Below are 26,195 nucleotides of genomic sequence, written 5' to 3'. Positions count from 1 at the left end.
TCGTTACTAATGAAAGAGGCACAGACCCACCAAAGGTCCCCGAAGACTTGGACCCTGGGATCCCTCCACCAAGAGGTAGTATACTACGAGTCCTTCTGCTCTAGATCCTCACCATTTTTCTTAAAAATTGTGACAAAACGTACATGATACAAAACTGACCCCTCAAACACCTTCGATAGTGCGCTCGGGTGGCGTGAGGTACACTCACGCTGTGCGCGCCATCACCACCATCCCAAGCCAGGACTCACCCGGCCCCTCCCACGGACGTGCCAGCACCGAGGACAGCGCTGGCCTCTATCCACACACCACACCGGGACTCAGGATTTTGCTTACTATGTCCTGGATGTACTTCCTGTCGCTTTTCTGCAACGTAATTTTTGATGTCTGTTTAGTATTTCATTATAAAACACAGCCTCATTTAGACTGGCCCTGTCCTTGGGCATTTCAGCTCTCTCCACGTGGGGGAGGGGCCCCAGTGTGAGGAAGGCCACGACCGACAGCCGTGTTATTTGTACACAAACATTTCTTTCTTTTTTTTTTTTTTAAAGATTGTATTTATTTGACAGAGAGAGACACAGTGAGAGAAGCGACAGAAGCAAAGGGAGTGGGAGAGGAAGAAGCAGGCCTCCTGCGGAGCAAGGAGCCCGATGCAGGGTTCCATCCCAGGACCCTGGGATCATGACCTGAGGATCATGACCTGAGCGGAAAGAAATGACTGAGTCACCCAGGTGCCCCTGTACACAGACCTCTGACAGCGAAACTGCCAAGCAAGTTTCTGTGAACAAGATTAATTTCTAAACGACACTAACTGATTCATTCTCAATGATAAGGACTCATCTGCATGTTTTTATCCCCGCAGATAAAGAGATGAGAAGCCAGGGGAGCCTGCAATCAGGACAGGGCGTGGGGGCAGGACTCCAAGGGATGTCTGGTTGTCAGTCTCACATTTATCAGCTGTGACTGGGAGCACGACACAGGGCCAGGTGTCGAGGACAGCCTCAGCGCGTGTCCCTCACGGAGGGAAGAGAGTAAGCAGACAAACGTCTCGCGAACATGGTGACAAGCGTGTCGACTGCCAGGGAGGAGGGTGAGCGGTGCTCTGATGGCGGAGCAGACGTGCGCTGGCGGGGGGACAGGGGAGCATCTCAGGGGCGGTGGCACTTAAGCTGAGAGCTGAAGGGTGGGGGTGGGCAAGGCATCCAGGCCAAAGGAACAACACGAAGGGCGTGTGGCAGGCAGGAGGGACTGTAAGGCCAGCATGGGGGAGGGTGTGCACTGCGAGCCCAGGTGGGTACTGGGGGCTGAACAGTGTCCCCTGAAGTTCACGTCCACCTGGAACTTCCGAATGTGATCTTTTTTCAAAACAGGATCTTTACTGATTTAATTACTTGAAGAGCAAAAATGAAGTCATCCTGAGTCAGGGTGAGCCCCGACTCCAATGGGAATGTCCCCATGAGAGACAGGAAAGGCTACAAAGACACAGGGTGGACAGGCCATGCAAGCCGGGAGTAGATGGGGGTGATGTGGCCTCAGGCTGAGGAATGCCGAGGCCCCCCCACAAGCTGGAAGAGGCGAGGAAGGGTCCTTCTTGGAACCTTCGGAGGAGAAAGGACCTTGCTGACACTTTGACACCAGACTGCAGGCCTCCAGGACTTTCAGAAATAAACCGCTATGGTTCGAAGTCTCCCGGTTCGGGGTCCTTGTTGCAGCTCCCCTAGGAACGCAATTCTAGGGTCTCCGGCCCTGAGGCCCAGGCACACAGGGCAGCCCAGCAGGGCAAGAGGCAGCACCATTCTCAAGAGTGTGGGTACACACGGCACCAGAGTGGCCGCCACTGACAGAAGAGAGTGTCTGTTTTGGGTAAACGTGTTTTTGTTTTTGTTTTAATTAATGCAAACTCTGAGTACATGTACAAAAAGCACATGCCCCGCGGGGGGAAGAAAGTCGTTTCAACACAAGGGGCTGGGAAAACTGGACACCCGCTTGTGCAGGAGCTGGGCCCTGACCTCCTGCCATAAACAGAAACTGCTCAGAAAGGATCACGGGCCCAAACATAAAAGCTGCAACTCTTGAAAGGAAGGGGTAAACCTTTGTGCTCCTAAATTTCTCCATGGATTCTCTGATGTGATACCGCAGCATGAGCAAAAGGAAAGAAAACAGATACACTGGCCTTCGCCAAAATTACAAAAAACTTGTGCTTCGAAGGACACCATTTAAAAAAGTGAACCAGTACCCCACAGCACAGGAGAAAACGTTTGTAAATCACACATCCGATTAAGAGAGTTTTGAAGAAGACACGCAAATGGCCGACAAGCACCTCCGGAGATGCCCGGCCCCGTCAGCCACCAAGAAAACGCCATTAAAAACCACAAGAGGTTACCGGGGCGTACTCACTGGAAAGACTAGCGTCAAAAGGACAGTGACAGGGCGCCTGGGTGGCTCAGTGGGTTGAGCCGCTGCCTTCGGCTCGGGTCATGATCTCGGGGTCCTGGGATCGAGTCCCGCATCGGGCTCTCTGCTGAGCAGAGCCTGCTTCCCTCTCTCTCTCTCTGCCTGACTCTCTATCTACTTGTGATCTCTCTGTCAAATAAATAAATAAATAAAATCTTTAAAAAAAAAAAAAAAAAAAAAGGACAGTGACAAACCCAGCTGGGATGATGGAGAAACTGGAACTGTCCCACACTGCTGGTGGGAACGGTAAAATGGTGTGGCTGCTGTGGAGAACAGTCTGGAAGTTCCTCAGAAGACTAAACAAGCAAATTACCATTTGATTCAGAAATTCTATTTCTGGGTGTTCATGGGATAGAAATCACAACATCTATCCTGCCAAAATCTTGTTCTCCGATGTTCACAGCAGGCCAGAGGTGGAAAACAGGCCAACCATCTGCCAACGAACAAAGACGTTACCACCGTGCGGTCTAGCTGCACAACAGGCCATTACTCGGCCTTGACAAGGAGGGCCCCTTGCAGCCACACGGATAAACCTTGAAAATACACGGCCTACTGCCAGAAGCCAGTCGCCAAAGGGAGGACACATCCCTCTATTCGTATGAAATCTCCAGAACAAAAGCGAGGGGGGATAAAGGGACAGGAAGAAAGCTGAAGAGGACAGGGCTTTTTTCTGAGGTGAAGAGAATATTCTAAAGCTACTTTGTGGTGATTACGGCACAACACTGGATACGCTAAAATCTACAGAATTGTACAACTTAAATGAGTGAATTCAGTTGTATATGTATTACCTTAAAAAAAAAAAAGCAAAATGTGCTCAAAACAGCATTAGCATATGGACAACTGTTTTTAAAAGGAATCGTGTCTCTTGGGGAAGGTATGTGCTATGGTGAGTGCTGTGAAGTGTGTAAATCTGGCGATTCACAGACCTGGACCTCTGGGGCTAATAATACATTATACATTAATAAAAAAATTTTTTTTTAATTACAGAAATACAAAAAAGAAAAAAAAAAAAGGATCGTGTCTCAAAAGCCCAGAGCCACGGGAGCTCTACACGTCTGCATTGGGGCCTACGTTCCATTGCCAGGGGCTATCGTCTTGTCCCCGGAGCTCGGGGCTGATGGCTGAGGAGCTGGACAAGCTGGGGCCCCACCCGAGGGTCACGGGCTCCCGGCACGTGTCAGCGGCCCCCTCGCGAGCCCCTGAGCGGACGGGTTCACTAGTCTGGGTGATTCTGAGCTGCCAGGGCAGTTCTGACTGAGGAGGCAGTGGGGCCACGGTCAGTCAAGATGAACCCCAGGGAGCGTGACCAGAGGCCTAGGCAGGCCCCATGGTTTGTTCTGGGGTGCGCCCGTCAGCCGGGCCCAGCTGAACGCCACCACCTGGCGTCTGGGGAGGGCTGCGTGGGGAAGGGCCTGACGTGTCACCACAATCCCAGCGGGCTCACCAGGCGCCCGCAGCCCTGACTCAGCCACCTATACCTGTTGCTGCCAGGGACCTGGCTCTGGGGTCAACGTGCCCCACGTGAGGCTGTCGGACCCCCGCTGGCGCTCCCACCCATGTTGGGGGGCAGGTCACCCTCTGACCCGCCACTGCTTTCCCCCGCCAGGCCCTGGGAGAGCACAGCAAGCGGAGAGCGGCAAGACTTCCCACGAACCTCTCGTAAACCTCCCGTGCTGGTCAGGAGGACCGGAGCGAGCGGGTCCCATGTCAGTCAAAGGTGTCGCCGTGGCTAACGGAAACCAAGTACGGCCAAAGGGAGCCCGCTTGGGTTCTGGATGAGCCCCAGCGTGGCTGTCCAATCTGCTCTCCCGGCCCGGCCGGCCCTCTCCAGCATGTACCTTGAGCCACTGCTTCTCGGTCAGCGAGTCGCTGTAGTCCACCTCCTTGCGGTGTCGGGAGCCGCGGCCGAACATCTTCTCCTCCTCCTCCTCGCAGGTCAGCCGCTCCACCTCAGCGTCGTCCTTGATGATCCACGAGGGGAGCTCGTCCTCCTCCATCAGGCGTGGCTTCCGCTTGGGGTTTCGGGCCTCCTCGCGCCTGCGGTCCAGGTCCATGCGCTGCGGGGCGCAGGGCAGGGGACAGAGGGAGAGAGGTGTGAGCACGGGGAGAGCTGGGGGCACACAAGGGGCATGTGGTGAGGGGAGGCCTCGAGCCTGCTCAACGGCACCTCTGAGGTTTCTGGCTCTGAGAGCAGACCCTCGCTAGGGGCTCGGCCTCAGGGGCAGAGAATTCCAGAAAAAATGGGAGGGTCGCAGAAGAGGGGCCAAGGGCCCACACTCTGACTGACCACAGGCCGGGGACAGCACGACCTCCCTCTGAAAGGGAATCACAAGGACAAAACAATCAGGAGAACAGACAAGTCCTCCATGTGGCAAGCCTGAGAGTCACACACAGGATGGGTGTGCGTGTGTGTGTGCGCGTGCGTATGTGCACGTGCGTGTCCCACCATTGTGGCAATCCTCTTCAGGGACCATGGGAGGAGGACGGGTTAGTTAGGAGGCAGCGTGGGGACGCCCGAGAGAGGCCCCAGCTCCATGACCCGCCAGAGACACTGCCATCTCCAAGAAGTTTTGTTCTGTCTGCACTGAGCTGTCTTATTCTACTTGATGTTGGTAGGGCGGAGCGTGCAACGCCCGCAAAGCGTCCCCAGAGGTGTGTGGGGCGCCCCCCTCCGCCCGCGGTACCTACCATGAACAGGTCAAACTCCTCCTCGTGCCGGGCAATCATTTGGTTCACTGTCTCGTCGTCGGGCACTTCGTCTTCTTCCTAGAAGGGTTCACACAGTTAGTCCGAGTGCGGAGAGGCCGGGGTGGGCGGCGGCCGGGCTCGGAGGCGAGCGGCGGCGGTCCGTGGGAGATGAGCTGGCGGTCCCAGTCCGGCTGCGGTGGATGGGGACCCACACGGCAGCGAGAGGCACACACGCACACGCACACGCACGCTCCGTGGGATCAGGGCCCTTGCTGGCCGTCTCAGCCGAGAAGCCGAGGATTGAATGGGCGTGGAGACTGAACTACCCCTCTCACCTTTAGAGGTGGCTCCTCCAAGTCGGGGTTGACGCCCGCTGGCGGAGGGGCAGTGTGGGCGAAGCTGGCACTGCCGCTGCCCGTGCTGCAGTGTCTGCTCTGTGGATAAATAGAGGACTTCAGTCTCCAGCGCTGTCAATCCGGCGTCTTTCACCAGCAGTTTAGAAAAAAAAAACCACTTCAAAGAAAAAGCAAGTACTCATCCTCTTTCCTTTCAGCCCACACTCCCTTTACTCCAAAGGGATGCAAAAAAAATAAGAGTGCAAAAAAGGTAAAAAAACAAAAATGAAAAGCCGCTCATGCGTCCACCACTCACGCCGGGGAGGGGGTCGGGGCCGGCGCTGCCCTCACCTCGTCCTGCTCCTCGTGCTCGAGGATGGCCTGCAGGAAGGCGCGCCTCTCGTGGCTGGAGGACTTCTGGTCGAACATGCCAGCCTGGATCACCTTCTGGTCAACATTGAGCTTGTACTTGGCCGCGGCCAGAATCTTCTCCTCTACGCTGTTGACCGTGCAGAGACGGAGCACCCGCACCTCGTTCTGCTGCCCGATGCGGTGGGCGCGGTCCTGGGCTTGCAGGTCCTAGAGGGAGAGATGCAGGTCAGTCCCGATCCGGCTCTGGGGAGGTCTAAGAGGCAGCCAACCTCGCGGTGCTATCTGGAAAGGCCTTCCTGTTCTTGTGTGCCTGCTTTCTCCTGCCGGGCCCTTCTGCCTGCCCCGACCAGCAGCTTCTCAAGCGGGGAGCCCAGGAACACAACCTGCAGCCTGTGCCACAATGACGATCCCCAAGGATCGTCCCTTCCCGTCTTACTGGGATTCTCTAGGTACTCCAGGGCACGGTGCAATTTGGAGGGCAAGCCCTGGGCCGCTTTGTTCCCAAGGAGCTTGCATCACAGCTACACGGGACCTCTCACCTACTCCAGGAGGCCCCACGCTTGGGGAGGCCATATCGTGGTTAAGGGCATCGTTTATGGGACAGTTAAGAAGCCGGGCAGCATCTTGGCAATGCCTGGTTTGGTTGTAGGCCCTGCTCCTTCCCTGCTGTGTGGCCCAGGACGAGGTCCAGCCTCTATGAGACTTAGGACTCACTCTGTTGACACAGACCCTTCTGGTGATTGTGAGGGACGAAGAACTAAATGGCACGGGATACTCAGCCCAGAGTGTGCCGCAGAACAAGCCCCGATCACCCGGTAGCCGTGGCTGCCGACACCGCCTGCATCATCACCCCAGCTCCGAGTCAGGAGGGCTCGCACGAAACCCCGCACCTGGGCCAGGAGAAGTGGGGGCCTACAGTCAAGATTTACACCCGGTGGAGGGCCAGGAGTGTCTTGTGATTACCGCTGAGCTACGAGTTCAGCAGGCACGCTTCCTGGCGGTGCTTCCAAGCACGGGCTATCGGGCTTCAGGGAACCCCTGCCCAATGTCTGCCGGCCACTGGGGACAGCACACCACGATCCCATCTCAGGAAACTGGCTGGTCGCAGAGGTCTTGGTGAGAACTGCGCCCCAGGCTGGTAACAGAAAGGACACTAGTAACCAGCCTGAGCCTCCACCCAGCAGACGGGCTACAGTTCACACCGTGTACTAGGGCCTCCAGGTGGCAGGGAAAGACGGGCTTATACCCCGTGGTGGGAGAGAAACCTGGGGCAGCCTTCTGGAAGCCACTTAGGCAGAGATGACCTGAATGTGCAGAGGACATGCCCATGGGCCAAGCAACCCCCACCTCTCGGGGCTGACTGGTCAGTGAGTCCTGTCCCAACACTCCAAAAGGGGGACAAGGGCTCCCTAAGTGATCACGCTGAGCAACAAAACCCAGACGCCTACCAAGTGCGGTCAGAGTCAAGTCTCAAGGCCACCATATGCCCAGACACCTAGCAGCTGAGGACATGGCCGTGTGGAGTTGCAGCGTGCTTGCCCCGAGAGGAGAAACACAGCAGCTGCTGGAGGGAAGAACACGTGCTAGAAACTGCCATGTTTCTGTCAAAACCAGAACACACGTGTGTGTGTACAGGTACGCAATGGCACGTGGTCAGAAAGAGCAGGATTGGTGGGAGGGGGAACGTGGACTCTTCAGTTTACGTTATTTTGAGTTACTGATATTTGCATTAAAAAAGACTATTACTTATATAATGACACATCAGGAAAAGTTAAAAACTCCCTTAAAAACTGCTGCACCATGTGGGTGGCTCAGTGGGTTAAGCCTCTGCCTTTGGCTCAGGTCATGATCTCAGGGTTCTGGGATCGAGCCCTGCATCGGGCTCTCTGCTCATTGGGGAGCCTGCTTCCCGCTCTCTCTGTGCCTGCTTCTCTGCCTACTTGTGATCTATCAAATAAATAAATAAAATCTTTTTAAAAAATTCCTGTACCCACCAAATACCGTTTCTCTGAAGCTACTGGCATGGACCCCGGAGAGGACACACGGATACAAAATCAGGGCAGCAGTATACCCACATGCCCCGGTTGTTTCTAAAAGCCTAAGTGTGTGAGAGCTCACACAGGATGCGACCCGGAATGCTTGGATCACGAAAATACTGAAAATTACTGACAGCTGATAAAATAAAGGCATTTTCCACTTTACATAAAATGAGGACTTTTGTTTTAAACAGGAACGGAGTATGTATTTTTCATAATCAAAGCAAAAAGCGGTGTTTTAAAAAATAAAGAAAAATGGATACTCTCAGGGCCTTTCTACAAAGGCCTCAGGCGCGTGGGTGCCGCCAGGCACCCGGGATGGGAGAGGGTCTCCGGGGAGCCTCGAGTCCCTGCCTCACCTGGGGGCCAGCCCAGCCTCACCTGGTGGGGGTTCCAGTCGCTGTCGAAGATGATCACAGTGTCGGCCGACTGGAGGTTGAGCCCGAGCCCCCCAGCGCGGGTGCTGAGCAGGAAGATGAAGTACTCGGAGCCCGGCTCATTGAAGGTTTTCAGCAGCATGCCCCGGTCCTCCGCTTTCGTCGTTCCTAAGAGGTGCGGGGACAAGGCTGTGAGTGGGGGGACCATGCAGTGTGGGGTGGGGGGCGATGGCGAGGAGGCACAGAGGAACAGTGGCTCCACAGAGTGGCGACAGCGCGTGCACACGTCCCGCGGAGGCCTCCTGGCCCAACTCTACGCTCGCTGTTCAGGTTGACGGTGCAAACGAGTGGACGCCACTCCTCCCACCCTGGGAGGTGGAAAGCAGCCCCTACACGCCACCGCGTCACCTTGGAGTCAAAAGGGTCCGATTTGGGCATGCCACAGGATGGGTGCCGGGGCACAGGGCCTGGATTGAGGGACTGGCCAGGGCGCTGGCGCCAGCCTCCATCCCACTGCAGGGGCTTTCTCCATCCCCAGAGGCTTCTGCAGGCGAGCACACAGGTGCCTCACCAGACGGACTCTTCCCTGCGAGCAGCAGCGGCTTCCCCTCTTCATGGAGCCACATAAGCCCCTTGGGTGGCTGCCAGCTCAGAGCAAAGGTGCCTTTGGCAAAATCAGGAGTCATTTTTGGTGACGAAATGAAGATTAAATGCTTCCAGCCACCTGCCCAACCATCACGCTGCACAGCACGGAGGCCCGACGCCACAGGGGCCTGGCTGGGGCAGGGAAGGGGCAGGCCCATGGCGGAGGGCCTGCTGCCCCCGGGACCAGCCCACACCCTCACTCTCACCGCTCTGACACTGGAAGGTTCCATCTCACAACATGCTGCTAAGCCCCTACCCTGTCTATTCTTTGCCAGAGCTGGTCTGTGCCCACGTGCATACGCTGTAGCTGTGGCTGAGTGGACAAAAGTCTTCTCGCCATGGAGGACAAGGAAAGAGAAGCAAATGAACCCCTGCTGGGGGGGAACACGCTCTCCACCTACAGCCTCTCCTGAGGGCTGACATGGTGACAGACAAGGCCCAGTGTGCACACGGCCTGGCCCCTGAAGACTGGGCGAGGCGGCTGGAGAGGTCCGGCCACCCCACTGGCGGGGGGCAGTTTTCAGTCTCCAAGCTTTGGGAAGGAGGCCCCAGAAGGAGGTAGGGACACAGTAAGACACACATTGTCATTTGTGCTTGTAAAAGTTGCCCCAGATGGAACTCCAAGACCAGGAGGATGGATGGCAAGACCGACACAAAGGGCTGGCTGCGGGTGAGGGTAGGGAGGCCAGAGACCGACAGGCGATCAGCCCAGCAACCACAGGTCTGTAGTCTGTGAAACCATAGTTCCACCAGATGCACAGCAAGATCAATAAGGGGTGCAGAGGTTTGGGGCAGCCTGCCAGGGAAATGCACTTGGTGATGAGCTTCAATAAAAGCTCGGAGATGGGGCGCCGAGGTGGCTCAGTGGGTTAAAGCCTCTGCCTTCGGCTCCGGTCATGATCCCAGGGTCCTGGGATCGAGCCCCGCATCAGGCTCTCTGCTCAGCAGGGTGCCTGCTTCCCCCACCCCCTCTGCCTGCCTCTCTGCCTACTTATGATCTCTGTCTGTCAAATAAATAAATAAAATCTTTAGGAAAAAAAAAGCTCGGAGGAGCGGTAAGAAAGGAGCTACCAACTGAACTGTGTTTGAGCCAGAAGCTCCCAAGCTCGCTCCTGGGAAATCCGGGCACTCTTGTAGTTGGACAGAGCATGGACTTCCTCCAGGGCCTCCCTGGCCAGTCGACATGTGTCACAGCACGCATCCCACATGCTGTCACCATCTCACTCAGCAACCTCCTCCCTGGGGCTCCCGCATGCTGGGATAAAGCCAAAGACACACAACTTCCCAGGAGAGCATGGGAGTTGCAGCTAAGCACTGTTCCCAGGAGAACCTGCTATCATCCTGCATCACCAGCTCCCCTCTCCCCCGACCCACTACCCTCAGTGCACACGATTCGGCCATGGACGAACCCGATTCCAGCTCCAGGCCTGGCCAGTGACAGCTCTACAACCATCTGGCAGTGGAAAGAAGAGCATGTGGCTCCCATTGACCTAGAGAGAGCCAGCCCCTGGACCTCTGCGGGGGAAGGTGGGTTGTGGTTGGGAACTGAGAAGTTGGGAACACGGAAAAGGCAGAAGGGGAGCCTGGACAGCTTGCCTGAGAAGCCAAGACGGCGGACAGTGGAGCCCAGAAAACCCGCAGCACTGTCCTCGAGACACCTGGGTCCAGCTGTACCTGAAGCAAGAATAACCCGGGGGCTCACTATACTTGTCCCTGACGCCCACAGGATGGGGACTTCTGCCACTTCGGACCAAAAGAGGACTGTTCACCACAACCACTGGACCCAGAGCTGTAGTACAAACACCGTCAGCCTCATGTTTAGGAGACCAGGGTGTCGGATCCGGGCTGGCCGCTCTCCTAGGCTCCAGGCTCGGATCCTGCCACGACGCTTGCCGAGCCCTCCCTCCCAGTCCTGCAAGCCTGTGCCACTGGACGTGCGAGGCTCACTCCGGATGCTCCACCCAGTCTCCGGGCCTTGCACGGCCTCGCGAAGGAGGTGCCACTGGCCAGCAGCGTTGGCAGCTGAGGACAGACAGGTCCCTCCACAAACATCGCTCCTGCTCAGACTCACCATCGAGCCTGAGGTATTTAAAGCCGCGATACGCAAAATAATCTTCCATGATGGTCATGAGGGAGGTCATCTGACAGAAGAGCAGCACTTTGTGGCTGGTGGCACGGAGTTTGGGAAGGATCCTATCGAGCAGCTCAAACTTCCCCGAGGCTCGGTACAGGTCCAGCCTGGGAAGCAGGGGGCGGAGGAAGAACACGTTAGTGCCAGCCCTTGGCAGACAGGCAGAGACCGAAGCGCATCTCCCCTCTCCAGGCTATCATGGAGGTCAACGGCGCAGTCTTCCCAGGCTGACCCTCCGACCTCCATGAAGTTCCAGCAAAGCCATGTCAACCCAACTCAAATTCGCTCAAGGCCATTCTCGGTCAAGGGTGAGCATATGATAGTCATCTAACTCAGATTCTTCAAAGAATGAGAAGAGATGCCATCAGGAAGCATGCTGGGACAACAGGAAGTGGGGCCTCCTCCCTAGCCCACGGGAGGAACTCCAGGAGCAGAGGCTCACGCTGGAGGGCCCACACCGCGCCCCACGCAGGGTTAAGGACCATTGCAGCTTCTCTCATTCCTTCTGGTCAACAACCCCCAGCTGACAGCCTAGCAGACAGGCTGGGGGGGATCGTGTGACATGGCTGCCAATGTGCCAGGGTCGGGACTCGAACTCAGGTCCAGAAGCCCCCATCATGCAACTTGGTATGAAAAATACAGAGCTGGGGCGCCTGGGTGGCTCAGTGGGTTAAGCCTCTGCCTTCAACTCAGGTCATGATCTCAGGGTTCTGGGATCGAGTCCCCTATCTGGCTCTCTGCTCAGTGGGGAGCCTGCTTCCCCCCTTCTCTCTCTCTGCCTGCCTCTCTGCCTACTTGTCATCTCTCTCTGTTAAATAAATAAATAAAATATTTTTTAAAAAAAGAAAAAAAATACAGAGCAAAAGAACTTTTGTGATCTTTTATTTGGTGTGTCTGTTCTTCAAAACCATATACTAGCTCAGAGAACTGCTGCTGGCCTCAGCTCTAGAGCAAGACTGCATTGATGAAACTTAGGGTACCCTAGTCCGGCACCAGGGCCAAGTGAAGCATGGGTCGTGTCATCAATGCTGGGTGGCTCAGTTAGTTAAGTGCCTGCCTTTGGTTAAGTCATGATCCCAGAACCCTTCTCCCTCTGCCCCTCCCCCTGCTCGAGCACACTCGCTCTCTCTCTCAACCAAATAAAATCTTAAAAAAAAAATAAAATGCTGGGGAAAAAAACCCCCAATGACAAGGTGGATTGAATAGCATCTCTCTTAGCAGACAGAGTTGAGGTCCCGAGCGGTTAAAAAGGCTGTCATGGGCAACTGGGTGGCTCAGTGGATTAAGCCTCTGCCTTCAGCTCAGGTCATGGTCTCAGGGTCCTGGGATTGAGCCCCACATCACTCTGCTCAGCAGGGAGCCTGCTTCCCGCCCCGCGCCTACCTTTCTGTCTACTTGTGATCTCTACTTGTCAAATAAATATATAAAATCTTTAAAGAAAATAAAAAATAAAATAAAAAGGCTGTCGTGGATCATAGAGCCCGGATGTGGCTCCATGGGGCCTGGAAGCCAGCTGGCTCTCAAGATTAATGGAGGATTTCTATTCTAGTCCCTTCTTTGGGTATGTCTCTATTTCCTAAATTTTCTGCCATGAATATAGTCTCTGAGATTGGACAAATGTCATGAGAACAATAAAGCCACTCAAGAAGTGAAAAAGAGGGATGCCTGGGTAGCTCAGTGGGTTAAGCCTCTGCCTTCGGCTCAGGTCATGATCTCAGGGTCCTGGGATCGAGCCCCGCATCATACTCTCTGCTCAGCAGGGAGTCTGCTTCCTCCCCTCTCTCTCTGCCTGCCTCTCTGCCTACTTGTGATCTCTGTCTGTCAAATAAATAAATAAAATCTAAAAAAAAAAAAGAACAAAAAGAAAAGAAGTGAAAAAGACCTTCACATGGACAGCGTGCCCACCCCCTTCACGGGGAAGCTTCTCACCCTTGCACAATGCCACCAGTAAACCCCAAGTGCTCGGAGAAGGACTCCTGCAACAGAATGAGAGATCAGTCAGCGCGGGAAGAGGCCACCTCGCCCCACACCTGTGAGCCCCCACGCTGGTGCTCAGTGACCCACAGCGGCTCTGACGTGGCTCAGAGGCCCCACACAGGCGCTGCACACTGCTTTTCCATCCCGCCCACCTCCCTTCTCTGAGGCTTCACCCGCCAAGGAAAGTCAGTGACAACAGAACACCAGTAACCACCCCAATGAGCACACGGGGGCAGTGTGGGCCTGAAACCATCTTGGCTGTGGAAGGATGGCATCCCAGGGACGTCAGGGGATTTGCAGAGATCCCGAGATGTCACGCCAGAAGGTACAGACATCCGTGTGCAGTTCAGAAGTAAGAATCCAGACTCTCAAAGGGTATCGTGGCCCAAAAAAGTTCGGACCCAGAGACTGCCTGACACAGAAGACTGCTCTCGAGCTTCAAACCAGGAATAGCCCCCCACGGCCCTGAGCGGGAAGAGCCAGCACGCCACGCAGCAGAGACAGTGGGACCTTCTCGGGTGGGGACAAAAAACCCCAAAGAAGGGTCTCTGAGTGCTGTCCGTGGCTCTCTGAGGGCAGACTTTCTGGAGCTTTCATGTCTACTGTGTATTTCCCTACTATGTTCGGGTTCTTTACAAAGAGCACTTACAAACAGAAAATCAACAGTGAAACAATAACTAGGCATTACCTATTTAAAGTACTCAAACAGCATTTTTTAAAAAGCCCTCAGAGAGAGAGCCCCTAGCTCTGCCCACGCGCTCCGCAGGGACAGACGCCTGCGGCGCCGGCCGGGCCTCACCTCGATGTGCTGGAACATGTACGGGTGGTTGCAGATCTTGCGCAGCTGCATGATGGTGTTCATCAGGGTCTTGGTGCCGCCCTTGCCCTGCGGAGGCAGAAGACAGGCTCTGCACTGGGTCCCGGCCCCGGGCCGGGGCTGGGGGTGCGGTGGGGGGTGCAGAACGGGGTCACTCCAGGGCAGGTAGCTGGGAGCAAGGGGCTGGCTGCTGTGGCGGCACAGAGAACTCGAGGCCGGCTCTGCGGGGAGCAGAGACCGTCTGGCACGCGGGAGGGGGTGGCTGGGAGGGTCTGGCAGGACCGAAGGGAAGGACCAGCATCTGCCTTGGTGGCGGGCATTGTGGGGAGTCCCTGGGGGGCCGCAGCCAGATGAGCCATGACGAGTTAGTATGATTTCTGGCTACAGAGAGAAGGAAGGATGCAGGGGTGGGTTCTGGCTACCGGCTGAGAAGTAACCCAGGAAACATGCTGCTGCACCCGCTCAGGTGAGAAAGGGCCCGAAGAACACAGGGAGAGGAAGACATGGGGAGGCGGGGCCGAGCCTGAAGATGGGATGCAGAGTCGAGGGACCTGGGAGGACATCTCTGTCTCGAGGAGGTGAGCTGGGGCGGGAAGGGTCTGCGACCTCAGAGCGGTCCCAGGAGACGAGAGCCCACCCAGTCCTCACCGCACATCACCTCAAGCTCACTTAGTAACAAGGCGAAGGGGCTTAGAGGCACGGCTGTTGAGCCGGCTGTGTTCCAGTCGGGAAGGTGAGGCTCCGGAGAACATTCTAATTCTGCTGGGGGTCATGCTGGCCTCTGCCCTACGGACGGACGCATCTGCGGGAGGCCAGCATTTCATAAGCAGAGGACACCAGAGCATAACAGACTAGGAGGGTTTTGGGGGACTCCCTGGAGATGAGCCACCAGGCCCTGACCTGTCAGCCTTACTGAACGAGGCTGTTCCCCCCAGCTGTGATGTAACTACAGCTGAGGCCCTTGTGATCACAACCAGATCGGGCCCTGAGCTCCAGAGCCAATTCCAAGGAGGTGGAAGGCCTTGCTGGTGACAGGGTGCTCGAGCCTCAGCCCCAGCGGCCTTGGACATCTGGACAGGGAAGGGGAGGGGCCCACGGCTAACCTTCTTGTCCTTCTCGGAGCCGTCGGTGAGCAGCACCCCCTTGGCCTGCATGTGCCGGTAGAGCACGCGCTGGAGCGCAGACATGTCACACTTGATGACATATTCCACCTGCAGGGGACACGCGTCACCAGTGAGACCAGAGACTCCTTGAGCCGAATGCCCAGCCTGTGCCCATGTCTGGTCTCTGAGCCTCTCAGAGGCACCTGGGACCCCAGGATGGGACTTCGATGAGGGCATCAGGGAGGACAGTGAGGAGTCCCCACCGCCGGGGAACAAGGGGAGGCGGGCTACGGTAGGTGCACTGGGACAGAGAAACGTGGACGGGATGTCCTGGTCCCAAAGGGGCAACCTGGCTACCTTCCCAAAACTCTACAGCCCGCTGGGAACCAAGGGCAAGTACTGCATGCCCGAGTCAGGGGAGAGGAAAGGGTGCCCTGGTGGGACAGCCAGGGCACTGGGACCCAGAGCAAGCAGCCAGAGCCATCCTGTGGTGTGAGCGGGCCCAGAAGCAGCCCACAGCCGCTAAGCACTGCCAAGTGCAGTGGGACAGGAGCCCCCACAGGCATTGGGCCCACAGCGGGCTTCCCTGCTCTCAGCCACACCTGTCTCCACGTTACAGAGCCAGGGCAAGAGTGGCCATCCTCATGTCACATGAACACAACCAAGTGAAGCAAGACCAGGGCCACGAGAGAACATGCCCTGGACTGCTGAAGCGCCACTGGACAGGGCCCACCCCGGGAAAGCCCCAGGCACGACACCGCACCGCGGCTCTGTCCGCTCGGAACAGTCCATTACCTTCTCAGGCAACTGGGCTTCAACTTCCTTCTTGAGCCGCCGGAGCAGGAAGGGCCGCAGCACTTTGTGGAGACGACGGATGATGAGAATCGTCTCCTCCTCGTTCAGGTCCACCTGGCACGCCCATGAGACAAGCAAACCAAGGTTACCTCCAAAGGAAGGAGCCGGGGACGTGAAGAAGGGTCATCTGGAGTCCTGCCCTCAGCGCCTCCGTTTGAGACTGCCTTACCCTTTACAGCCTTGGTGGGGCGCCCTCTTCCTTGGGACAACTGCAGGCACCTGGGACCTTCCACAGAATTCTTAGGGGATAGAAACCAAGGCTCCAGGGAACCAGGCCCCACAGACCCCATGAAAAGAAATACACAAGATACTTGGTTGTTTCCCCAAGAGTAATATAATCTCATGAGTCTGGAAACCTGCCAACACATCCAATTGGAAGGTGGAGACCACCACGTTTACAGAACCACTGGGTGTGGGGCGCCTCGGGGGCTCAGTTGGTTAAGCCTCTGCCTTCGGCTTAGGTCATGATCCCAGGGTCCTGGGGTCGAGCCCCGCATCAGGCTCTCTGCTGAGCAGAGAGCCTGCTTCCCCCTCTCTCTCTGCCTGCTGCTCTGCCTATTTGTGCTATCTCTCTGTCAAATACATAAATAAAATCTTAAAAAATAAAAAAAAAGAACCACTGTGTGAAATGGGTGGTCTTCGCGGAGGGCTGTCACTGGGAGCCCAAATCCTCTCCTTCCAGCCTGGCAGGGACAGAGGGCAAGAAACTCTGCTCTCCCAAGATATCGGATACTCTGTCATGAAGTTAAACTTTTAAAACTTAAAGAGTCAGACACACTTGAACTTATCCTTCCTGGGTCCCCTGATCATTTCTCAGTGGAGCTTTAGAACTTTTCCTGAACTTGAAAGTAAACAAAATAAGAACATTTCCTCTGTCGAGGCTCCTGGAAGACGGAACACTGGGAGTGCCTCTTTGGAGACTCTTGGAAAAGCCACGCTTTCTCCTTCAGAAGGGCTCCTGTCTCCACGGGGGCCAAGGAATGGGTACCTCTTAGATGACGGTAAGGTGGCTCCAGCTGGCCTGGACCTGCCTGCAGGGGACCTGACAGTCAGGAACCAGCTGCCTGGGCCAGGGAGCAGCAGCCCCAGGGAACCTAGCAGCCGTGGGCAGTGGCACTCCTTGGCCATCCCCAACCTCGGCAAATGTGCCCAGTTCCTCAGCCACAGGCTCCAGCCCCTTAGCCTCCTTCCAGGGAAAACACGAGCTGCCCACAAACCCCCCTCAAACCCCAGCAGCAGCACGGGAGGCTCACAATGGGAGCCGGCTTGGGGCCCTCCTCAACGGACAAAGACCGGGCCCCCAATAGCCCATGCACCGTAGTCCAGTTTTCAGGCTGACGATCCACCCGCGGCCAGAGAGACATCAAGAGACACTGGTCACAGCGCTTTTGAAAAACAAAATCTACGGAAGCTGACCACGTTGCTCTCCTGATAACTTTCTGAGCCTCCTGCTGCCCTTAGTGTGAAATGTGAACTCTCTAGAAGGACCCACAAGACCCTGGGGACCCCGGTTGTGCCCTGCCAGCCCCACAGCTACCTCAGGGCCAGATTCCCGGCTGTGCCCTCCCTGGGCCTGAGGCACCGGGTCAGGGAAGCCCCGAAAGACTCCCCAGAGTCCACTCGCTTGATCTGTGCCCATCAGTCTCGGGGCAAAGGCGGCCTTGCTCCACGAAGACACAGCCTTCGGCCCCAGGCCCTCAGCGGACACCTGCGAGCAGCTGCTGAGCCTGGCCCCGTGCCCGCGGGAAGTTCCTCTCCGCATGGCCCCCGCCACGGCGCCCCGTCCCCACCCGAATGCCCACACGTGGCCCGCCGCACACGCACCTTTTCTCCGGTCATGGCGAAGGGCGCGTTGAACCACTGCTCGAAGGTGCTGCAGCTCTTGAAGATGGTGGGCAGCAGGAAGTTGAGGAGCGCCCAGAGCTCGGGGAGCTTGTTTTGCAGCGGTGTGCCCGTCAGCAGCAGGCGGCGAGGGGCCACGTAGTGCGTGTTGAGGACCTGTGTCAGCTTGCAGTGGTGGTTTTTCATTCGGTGGCCTTCGTCAACGATCATGTACTTCCAACGGATCTGCGGGGCCAAGAGCAAGCGGTCAGGGGGGTGGGGTGGCCCCCACCGTGGCTGGAATCCCTCCTCCCTGCCAGGTAAGTCTCCAGATGGAATGGCATATTCAGGTGAAACTAGAGCCTGACGAGGTCCCCTGACAAAAGGGACTGGCTCACCAGGTGACAGCTATACGACACCACCTCTATGAAGCGTGGGGTGCAGACGGACACACGGGAGACACGCCCTTGACCTGCTGTCGGGTGAACACTGCAAGCTGCAGAACCGCACTCTGCTTTCCTCCCACATTCTCTGTGTTTATACGTAGCACAGAAAAGTCCTCCAAGTAACCCCCTGCTCCACGGATTAGACAGGGCCCTGGGTGTGTGGCAGGGGGGATCTACAGGGAATATGGCTCAGAGCGGGTACATTTTCCAAGCATCAGGCTGTGCCTCCAAAGAGAGGAGTGGCACTGGTAAATCCGGGCTGTGAGCCCCAAGGGTGGGGGCCATGCCCATAGCCTGCTGGTGGCTACAGGACGGATAGACACGGGGCTCAAGGTCGAGCCTCACAGGGAGGGGGAGCGTGCAGGTGGGAAGCCCAGGCCTGAAGCATAGTTTAGGTCTGTAGAACCCCACGGCACAATGAGGCCTGAGTGAGGTGGTGCGTGTGTCAGACGCCCAGAGTGAAAAGGGCTGAGCTGACCGGGCCAAGAGCAAGACAGCCATCTCCCACAAGGACTCTTTGTCTCTTGGCCTTGACATTCACTAATGACGTTGTCAGATAAGGATTTTCAGAGCCTCGTTCTTGGGCTCAGGATGGGCCAGGCCTTGCCCAAGTCAGAGGGGTGTACCCACACCACAAGCCCGAGGGCAAGGGCCTGCTCAGTAGACCCCAGCAACCTGGACCTCCGCTTCCCTATCTGTAAGCATGGAGATCGAGACGAAGGACCCCAAATCATCACGGCGACCAAGCCCCTAGAGATGACTTATGAACACATCCAGCCCCGGGTCAAAAAATGACCCCTTGACCTTCTCTCTACCGGATGCTTAGTGGCCACACAGATGCGTCATCTTCAGCCTTTCTGCAGGCCAGGAAGCTTACCTGGGTCAAGGCATGGTCTCAGTGATTCACTGATGGTCTGACTCCACACCTATGCCCGTTAGCAGGTTCCTAGGCCTGCATAAGCCCCACCAAATGCGTGCCAGCCCAGGAGCTCAAGGCCGACAGAACACAAAAGGCCTCAGAGTCTCAGCTCTGAAAGCCGAAATCACACCTGCTTGGCAGGCTGGTCTCCCGAGGGCTGGGGTGGGGGTGGCACGGCTAGCAGGGACGGAGGCCCAAAGTCACTAGGGTCAGGCAGAGACCACCTTGGCCTCACCGTAACCCTGCCAGGAACAACAACGGTAGGGCTGACAGGTCGGGAGACACTGAATGTGACGAAGCAGTCTGGACAGAAGCTCTGAGGAGCTGGTCCGCGTGACACACGCAGGCTAACTCTGGCTCACGTGTTCACTGACAGCATGGGAGCTCGGGGGACCTGCTGTGCTTTACACAGGGACACGCTACCTTCGCAAGGATGTGCTTATCCTTAATGATGTACTCGTAAGTCGTCAGCAAGACGTTGAACTTGCCACTTCGGAGCTGGGGGACGAAAGCACGTCTGGCTGCCGGAGAACCCTGTGAGGGAGAGAATGCAAGACGTTCAGCCTCCCGGGGCCATGGTGGCTGCCGTGGCAAGGTGCTAGGCAAGGCTGCCGGGCCTGTCCTCCAGGCCCACCATACAGAGTGGCAACAGCAGGGAGAGGAGAAAGGCATGTGGGCCACAGGCAGCCCAGGGCCCCGGGGAAGCTTGCTGTCTGCTCCACAGCTGCCCTGGTCTCTGAGACCAATCAGCTTCCTCCTCTTCCCAGGCCTCCTAGCCGGACACTACTGCCTCCCCGGCTTCCCATGCGAGCGCAGCCCGGCAGACCAGTCCCTGATGTAGCTCCAGCTTCTCCCCAGTTAGCAAACCTGCCCGACCCTCCCCAGCTCCAAACTCCTGACCCACGTGACCAGGGCCCCAGGCTCTATAAACCCAATGTTTTCTCCAGGCTCACATTCCAGGCTGCCTGAATTTCAGTGTGTCCCATAAAGCTCTTGCCGGCAGAACTCTCCTTGGCTCCTTGAATGCACCCAGTTCTCCCTGCACACACCGTTCCCGATGTTGGGACCCCCTCCTCCCCATCATGTGGCGGACAGCCTCACAGCAAAGGGTGAAAAGCCTGCACCCAGGAGCCTGGAAGGCAGGGACACAACCTGACTGCATGAGGGCTGCTCCTTCTGCCTCAGTTTCCCTAAGGTAAGAGGCACAATTAGTCTCTACCTCATAGAGTCAATCAACCTAGGTATGGCCCACAAGTCCCCTGTCCTACAGAATACAGGTAGGCATCCTACAGGAGTGAGTTTTAACGAAGCTCCAGTGACAAAAATGAAAACGTCTAGTGAAAGCACCGATGTCACCAGATTCCCCCAATGGACTGCGTGGCCCCATTTACAAACACATTACTCGGAAATAAATGAATGATCCAAACCCCGCGTGAACAGCACGACCCCATGAGTACAACACAGGAAAACGTGTGCATGTGCGTCCCACCACTCCTGCAAGTGGACTTCCCTCCTGGCTCATCTGTACCTCCCACTCCCACCCCGCCCTCACGCACGTCCATCCCTTCAGGCTGTGACCTACCTTGTAGGACACCTTCACCACAGAGGGGGCCCACTTGTCAAATTCGTATGCCCAGTTTGACAGCGTGCTGACGGAAACAAGGAAGGGATAGTCAGGTTCTAACTCCTTCATCAACAGCTCCTGCCTACGCCAACGTCCACTGGGGCACGAGGCCGACGTGGCTGTGACGCTCAGAGCTGGCTGAGTAACTGACCGTCTCGGGGAAGGGGGGCTGTCACGCCCTGGGTGAGAGGACCAGGGACACAGAGATGTGGCAGCAGGTACAGGGGCAGCTGCTGCTAGGGAGGCAGGAGCCAGGTGGCTGCAGAAGGCCAGACCCAGATGCTGAACCTGGACGACCAGCCCTGTCACTGCTGAAGGGTCCCAGGCCCCTCTGAGAACACGCCGTGCGCTGCGGACCTGCTGCCGGGAAACCTGCGGACTCACAGTGCCTCACTTTAGGATCAGAGCCGTGCTAGAGGGTCTGCTGGGGATATCGGGGAACACGGACACCGCAGTTTCTCTGTGCCACCTGGGAATGAAAATGGCCAGCCACTGTAGGCTCTTGCCCGGTGAGAGACAATGGGGACGGCGAGGGCACGCTGGGCTCAGGTGGAGGGCCGGAGGACTGCGTGCAGGGCGGGAGCACGGACTCTCATCTGCGCCTCCATGGGACAAGCAAGGCCAGGAGGAGCAGGGACAGAGAGAAACCGGCAGGCATGTGGCAGGTGGAAGGTAGATGAGAAACAATTCACCTGGACAAGAGACAGAGCCTTGGGTGAGGGGTGAGGGTGACGACAACAAGGCCAACCTCCCAGAGAGTGAGTTCCCTGAGAAAAACTGGGATATTCAGTTTTCGGTAAGTAAGGGATCTTACTCAAAAAGTCTAGTCTGGGTAGTTTGTACCCAGGACTCAAAGGCCTAGCGGCAGAGACTGCTCGTGGCTCACCCAGCTCCCCGCTGCTAGAAGTTCCACTGAGGGTGGTTCTGTCTTCACCTTAAGCCCCTAGCTCTCAGGCTCTTCAGAAGCTGGGGCAACAAGCTGGACGTCACTGGAGCCAATGAGATAAAGCTCAAGTTGCTGGAGTGAAAGTGGGGGCAGGGAGAGCTCTCAAAGGAGGGTGGAAAGAAGGGAGAACCAGCTGCTCTTTGCCTTGCCTACCAACCTGGGAACCTAGATGAATGGAGGCAGTGCAGCCATCTTGCAACCATAAGGTAAGAAGGCGAAAGGCACAAGTCATACATTAAGGGTGGCTGAGCAGAAATCTCTAGAAGCCTGGGTCCTGGGATCTTGGAGCCACTGGGTGTGCCTCAGATAAGGTATTACCAAGTGTCAGAAAAATTGCCCTGGTACAGTCAGTGAAGTCTGGATTCTACTGTACAGAGCAATGGCAGACAGTGCACCAAGAAAGAGGCTGAGGGCCAAAATGTGAAGCATGAGGAACATCTGCAGTAGAAGGGGAAAGGAGCCAAGAGAGTCAGGGGCAGGAGAGACTGAGGAGCTAGGCTGGGAGACAGAGTCTAGTGGGAGGCAGGACAAGCAAACTCATGGTGGACAAGAGATCGTCTCAACAGATGGATGGGACAGCTGAATCCTCGATGTCTGAAACTGCTCGCTTGGGCAAAAGGAGCTCTTCTGGCCTGGAAGGGGTGTCATTTGATGGACCAGACCCTTGTCCAGGTGGAACATGGGTGTAAAAAGGCCTGAAAATCAACACCCTGAAGCCAATTCAAATAATCTGGGGAAAAGGTATTTTGACTGCAAACTGTGCCAAAAGACAAAGCAAACTGGATTCAAACACCGTACTCTAATTGGTAAAGTTGTTTTGCACGGATTAACTGTGTGGAAAGCGCTGCATATGTACACGCAGCCGAACACAAACACTGTGCATGAACAAAGAAGAAGAGAAGCTAGAAGGAGCTCTCTGGTTCTAGCTGAGTCAGAGACAGCTGTCGGCACGACTAGACACAAATCCCATTAGGTAAAAACGTATGTTTATTTCCTAGTGCCATCCGCGGACAGGGCCTACCAGTAAGGACGATCAGAAGCAAGGGGCACCCCTAGCACCCAGCTCTTGGTTTCTGATACTGTTCGGAACAGAGACCACAGCTTCTCAGAGAAATGCCTGATTCTGGGCCTCAGACAGGTGTACAAGTGGAGCTGGCAGCATCTTTGGGTGCCAAAACACAATGGCGTGTCTCAAAACCCCACAACAATGGGGCCATGTCAAAGGGCTAGAGTAGCCACCTAAAAGCTCTCCATGGCGAACGCTGGAATGATTCAAGAACAGGATGAACTAATACTAGTATACAGACCAGAGTATAAAATAAGTACCCGTGAGTCAACACGGACATAAATGACTAAATGAACATATGGGGAAAGAAATCTGTCTTCTGTACAGAAGAATCCTAAAGGATTTATACAGCTATTTGCCCCTCCAGGAGGTGGAGCTCAACTGCCCGCTCACGTGGGTGCTGAGCTTGGGGGCGGCTCCTCAACACGGTGTATGAAAGGGGGAGAAAGAATAACGGCACAGGACAGACCTCAACCACATGGTCAAGGTCAACATCACCAGGGATAAGGCACATGGACAGTAACGGCCCCGGAAATGATGACACGACACGGGCCCTTCACCCCTGTGCTCTTTGGCCCCCATGCCCACCATCCTGTCCAAGCAGGAGAAAATCACCGGATGGACCCAGACTGAGGCACATCTACAAAACACCAGACTCATCTTCCTCAAAGCCACCAAGGTCAACAAAAACATAGAAAGCAAGGAGCACTCGCAGACCACAGAGGGCGACAGCTACAAGAAGACTGAACGCCATACGGGATCCTGGCACGGCAAAGGCATGTCGGGAGAAAAGCAGTGAACACTGATTCAAGTCTGGAGCTTACTTAACAGTAAAGTGCCCGCTGGTTCCTGAGTTGTGACAAATGTGCCACAGTCATGTGAGATGGGGGAGTGCACATAGAGCCCTTGGGAGTACCTCTGCAGCTTTCCAGTAAAGCTAAACTATTCTAAAGCAAACTGCCACGATACAGTGACTGGGACGTGGAACCAGGAAACCAACCTGAAGAGTGTCCCCGGGCCGGATCTGGGATAAGCAACAAAATTATGAATGTGTCCATTCTGCCACTTCAGAGAAAGTTACATAAATTAAATTAATACCCGGAGAAGGCCCAGTTCTTCCTTTGAGTGGGTCTCCCACACATGTGGGAGGAGTGATGGAAAGAAAGCTACCGCTGGCCCTTCCCACAGGGGAAGAGGGTCTCAAGCCAGACTCATCTGACAGATGTGGAAATCTCTGGAGAAAGTATGATGAGAAATGGGACCTTAATGGAACTCTAAAGTGCCTTGCCAGCCGGAACGTATGAATTACAAAGGAAAACTCCTAAGATAACATGGGGAAACTGACAGGCGTACCACTAAGAGACCAGTTGTCTTTATAATGATCCTGGAATTAGGACCGACTGGGGAACCTGATAAAAAGGAATGTAGGAAATTTTTATTCTATTTTTGTAATTGCTTCTCAGCGAAATAATTTCAAAACAAGAAGTTACAAACAAAACACCCATACTGTAGGACAGCATGGAGTGAACTGTTCTGGAAGCCAGACTTCACGCTTCGGGAGGGGGTGCCAGAGCTAAGGGGGGACGTTAGTCACTGGTGGGCTCGTGGAGAGTGCACAGGGAAGCACAGCAGAAAGCTGGGAAGCTAGGTCTGACTACGAGGGAGGAGGCGGCAAGGCCATCTGTCCTCAGGCTGGAACCTTCTGTCACACTGTGTAAACAGATCTCTCTTCATGCGGATCTGTTCCTAGCAGGGCAGCCAAATTCACAGGACCACGAGGAGGAGAAGGCAGAAGGAAGAAATCAACTTCTCCAAGTAAGTTCTGGGAGAGTTCTGGGACCCTCCAGCATGGCTGTATGGTCTCTGAGGCCCTGGCCGTCTTATTTCCTGTGGGATCGGGGTATAAGCACTCAGCTTCCCGTTTCTCACCTGGACAGCTGATTCGAGGATGAAGCAGTCGCTGATGAGTGCTGGCTGAAGGCAGGGGTTGAGAGTCCCTCCAGGACCAGGCCAAGTGCAGACTACAGAGGCCTGGCCACATCAGGGCAGACCATACCCCAGGCCTCTGACTGGTTTCATGCATGACGTGAAACCTGAGCTGGGCCCATGAGCCAGCCCCAGGACTTCTAGAATAACTCTGAGGCAGGTGAACCATATTGTGGCAATGCTCACTGGGAAAAGAGATGCCCAGCTTGGCTGGTCCATCTTGGCCCCCTGGGAGCTGCCTGTCCGAAGGAGGTAGCCAGCAGCATCCCGAGGTGGTGACAGAGAGCCTCTTCGGGACTCATTAGAGGCCCCATTTCCCATCACACTAAGCGTCAGGGTTGCGGGGCAGGGTGGGACGGGGAGCACACAGCTCAGTGCCCCAGAGAGGAAGAGTTCCGGGTATTTCCTCAAATGACTCGGGTTCCACCCTGCTCGTGGGAGCTTGTCTGGCTCCCGAGACACCTTGTGTGGAATGTGCTGGTGGGGGGGTCCTTGAGGGGGACCTCAAGGTCATGTTGCGAGAGCTGCCCCAACAGGGATGATGGGTGGGCACTCCCTCACCCGCCCTTCTCCTGTCCCGCCGCCTGAGACCAGAGGCAGGACGCCAGGGGTTGAGTCGCGTAACCGCAAGCCACCACAGAATGGGACTGTATTTGGAGATGGGGGTCTTTAAAGAGCTAATGAGGTGAACCCGAGCAACAGGGCCTCCCCACTGGACACTCCCAGATCCCCCGGGGCGAGAGCACTTACGAGAGAGGTACAATGATGAGAAAGGGTCCGTTGATCCGCTTGTGCTCCATGAGGTACGTGATGAGAGCGATGGTCTGGATGGTCTTGCCCAGGCCCATCTCGTCGGCCAGGATGCCATTCAGGTTGTTGTTGTACAGGGACACCAGCCACTCCAAGCCCTTGATCTACAAGGAGAGAGGCAAGTGGCCAGGACTGAAGCCCCAGTTGGGCTTGAGAGCACGGTCCACACTGCAGAGACCAGCGCGGCCAGGCGCGCGGTCGGCCCAGCCACGAACCACCTGCGGCCGTCAGCAGCGCTGGCATCTTGCTCTCCAGCAGCCCACTCCTTGGCTTCTTGGCCTCACCCTGTGGAATCACTCCTACGGAACCGCCGGGCTGCTGGGCCGGTGACAGAGGATCCGATCTCTTTCTCTCGGACACATCCAAACAGCTAAGTTTCTGCCTGGAAAGGCCACTAGGAAGCAGGGCTCTGGACATCTCACTTCCCAGTCTCAGTGCTACACACGGCAGGGCTCCAGGGACCATGCACTGTGCACCCCGGCTAGGCCCCATCCTGGCTCGGCCACTCCTGAGTGGTGTCATTTGGGGAATCGCTGCACCTCCCTGTTCCTCATCGTCCTCGGCCCCACTCAAACTCAGAGATGGAAGCAACTGCTAACTAGGGTCTCTGAGGGATGAGAAGTCAACGGGCAGCAGCCTCCTGTCTGGCCTGCATACATTAAGCACCCAGCAGATGCTGATCGACCGCACAATTTCATCTCCTGGAGGCGAAGCTAACCGATCGGGCCCCAGCTTCCCCAATGGGGAACTGGAGGTTCAGAGGGGAAGAGCCAGTGTTCAGACAGAGAGA

General features: G+C 56.1%; 1 protein-coding gene across 7 annotated transcripts in view; it reads right to left on the bottom strand.

Annotated features, from left to right (window-relative positions):
* The window catches only part of SMARCA4 (SWI/SNF related, matrix associated, actin dependent regulator of chromatin, subfamily a, member 4), a 90,278-nt gene that overhangs the window by 18,280 nt on the left and 45,803 nt on the right, over nt 1-26,195 (bottom strand). For 4 of the 7 annotated variants that reach the window (XM_045989981.1, XM_045989982.1, XM_045989980.1 and 1 more), the window contains exons 16-29: nt 25,346-25,509; nt 20,556-20,622; nt 19,397-19,507; nt 17,612-17,854; nt 15,728-15,841; nt 14,933-15,040; nt 13,812-13,898; nt 12,965-13,011; nt 10,976-11,142; nt 8,264-8,427; nt 5,826-6,053; nt 5,475-5,573; nt 5,140-5,217; nt 4,290-4,508 (exon numbers count right to left, since the gene is read on the bottom strand). In XM_045989981.1, coding sequence (XP_045845937.1) covers nt 4,290-4,508; nt 5,140-5,217; nt 5,475-5,573; nt 5,826-6,053; nt 8,264-8,427; nt 10,976-11,142; nt 12,965-13,011; nt 13,812-13,898; nt 14,933-15,040; nt 15,728-15,841; nt 17,612-17,854; nt 19,397-19,507; nt 20,556-20,622; nt 25,346-25,509 — 1,896 coding nt within the window. The remainder of the gene's footprint in view (nt 1-4,289; nt 4,509-5,139; nt 5,218-5,474; nt 5,574-5,825; nt 6,054-8,263; nt 8,428-10,975; nt 11,143-12,964; nt 13,012-13,811; nt 13,899-14,932; nt 15,041-15,727; nt 15,842-17,611; nt 17,855-19,396; nt 19,508-20,555; nt 20,623-25,345; nt 25,510-26,195) is intronic. The other 3 variants (XM_045989984.1, XM_045989985.1, XM_045989986.1) reach the window with 1 other exon arrangement.

The sequence above is a fragment of the Meles meles genome, chromosome 20 (assembly GCF_922984935.1).
Source record: "Meles meles chromosome 20, mMelMel3.1 paternal haplotype, whole genome shotgun sequence".
NCBI lineage: Eukaryota > Metazoa > Chordata > Mammalia > Carnivora > Mustelidae > Meles > Meles meles.
Note: the sequence above shows the minus strand (reverse complement) of the source record. Positions and strands in the feature narration are given on the sequence as shown.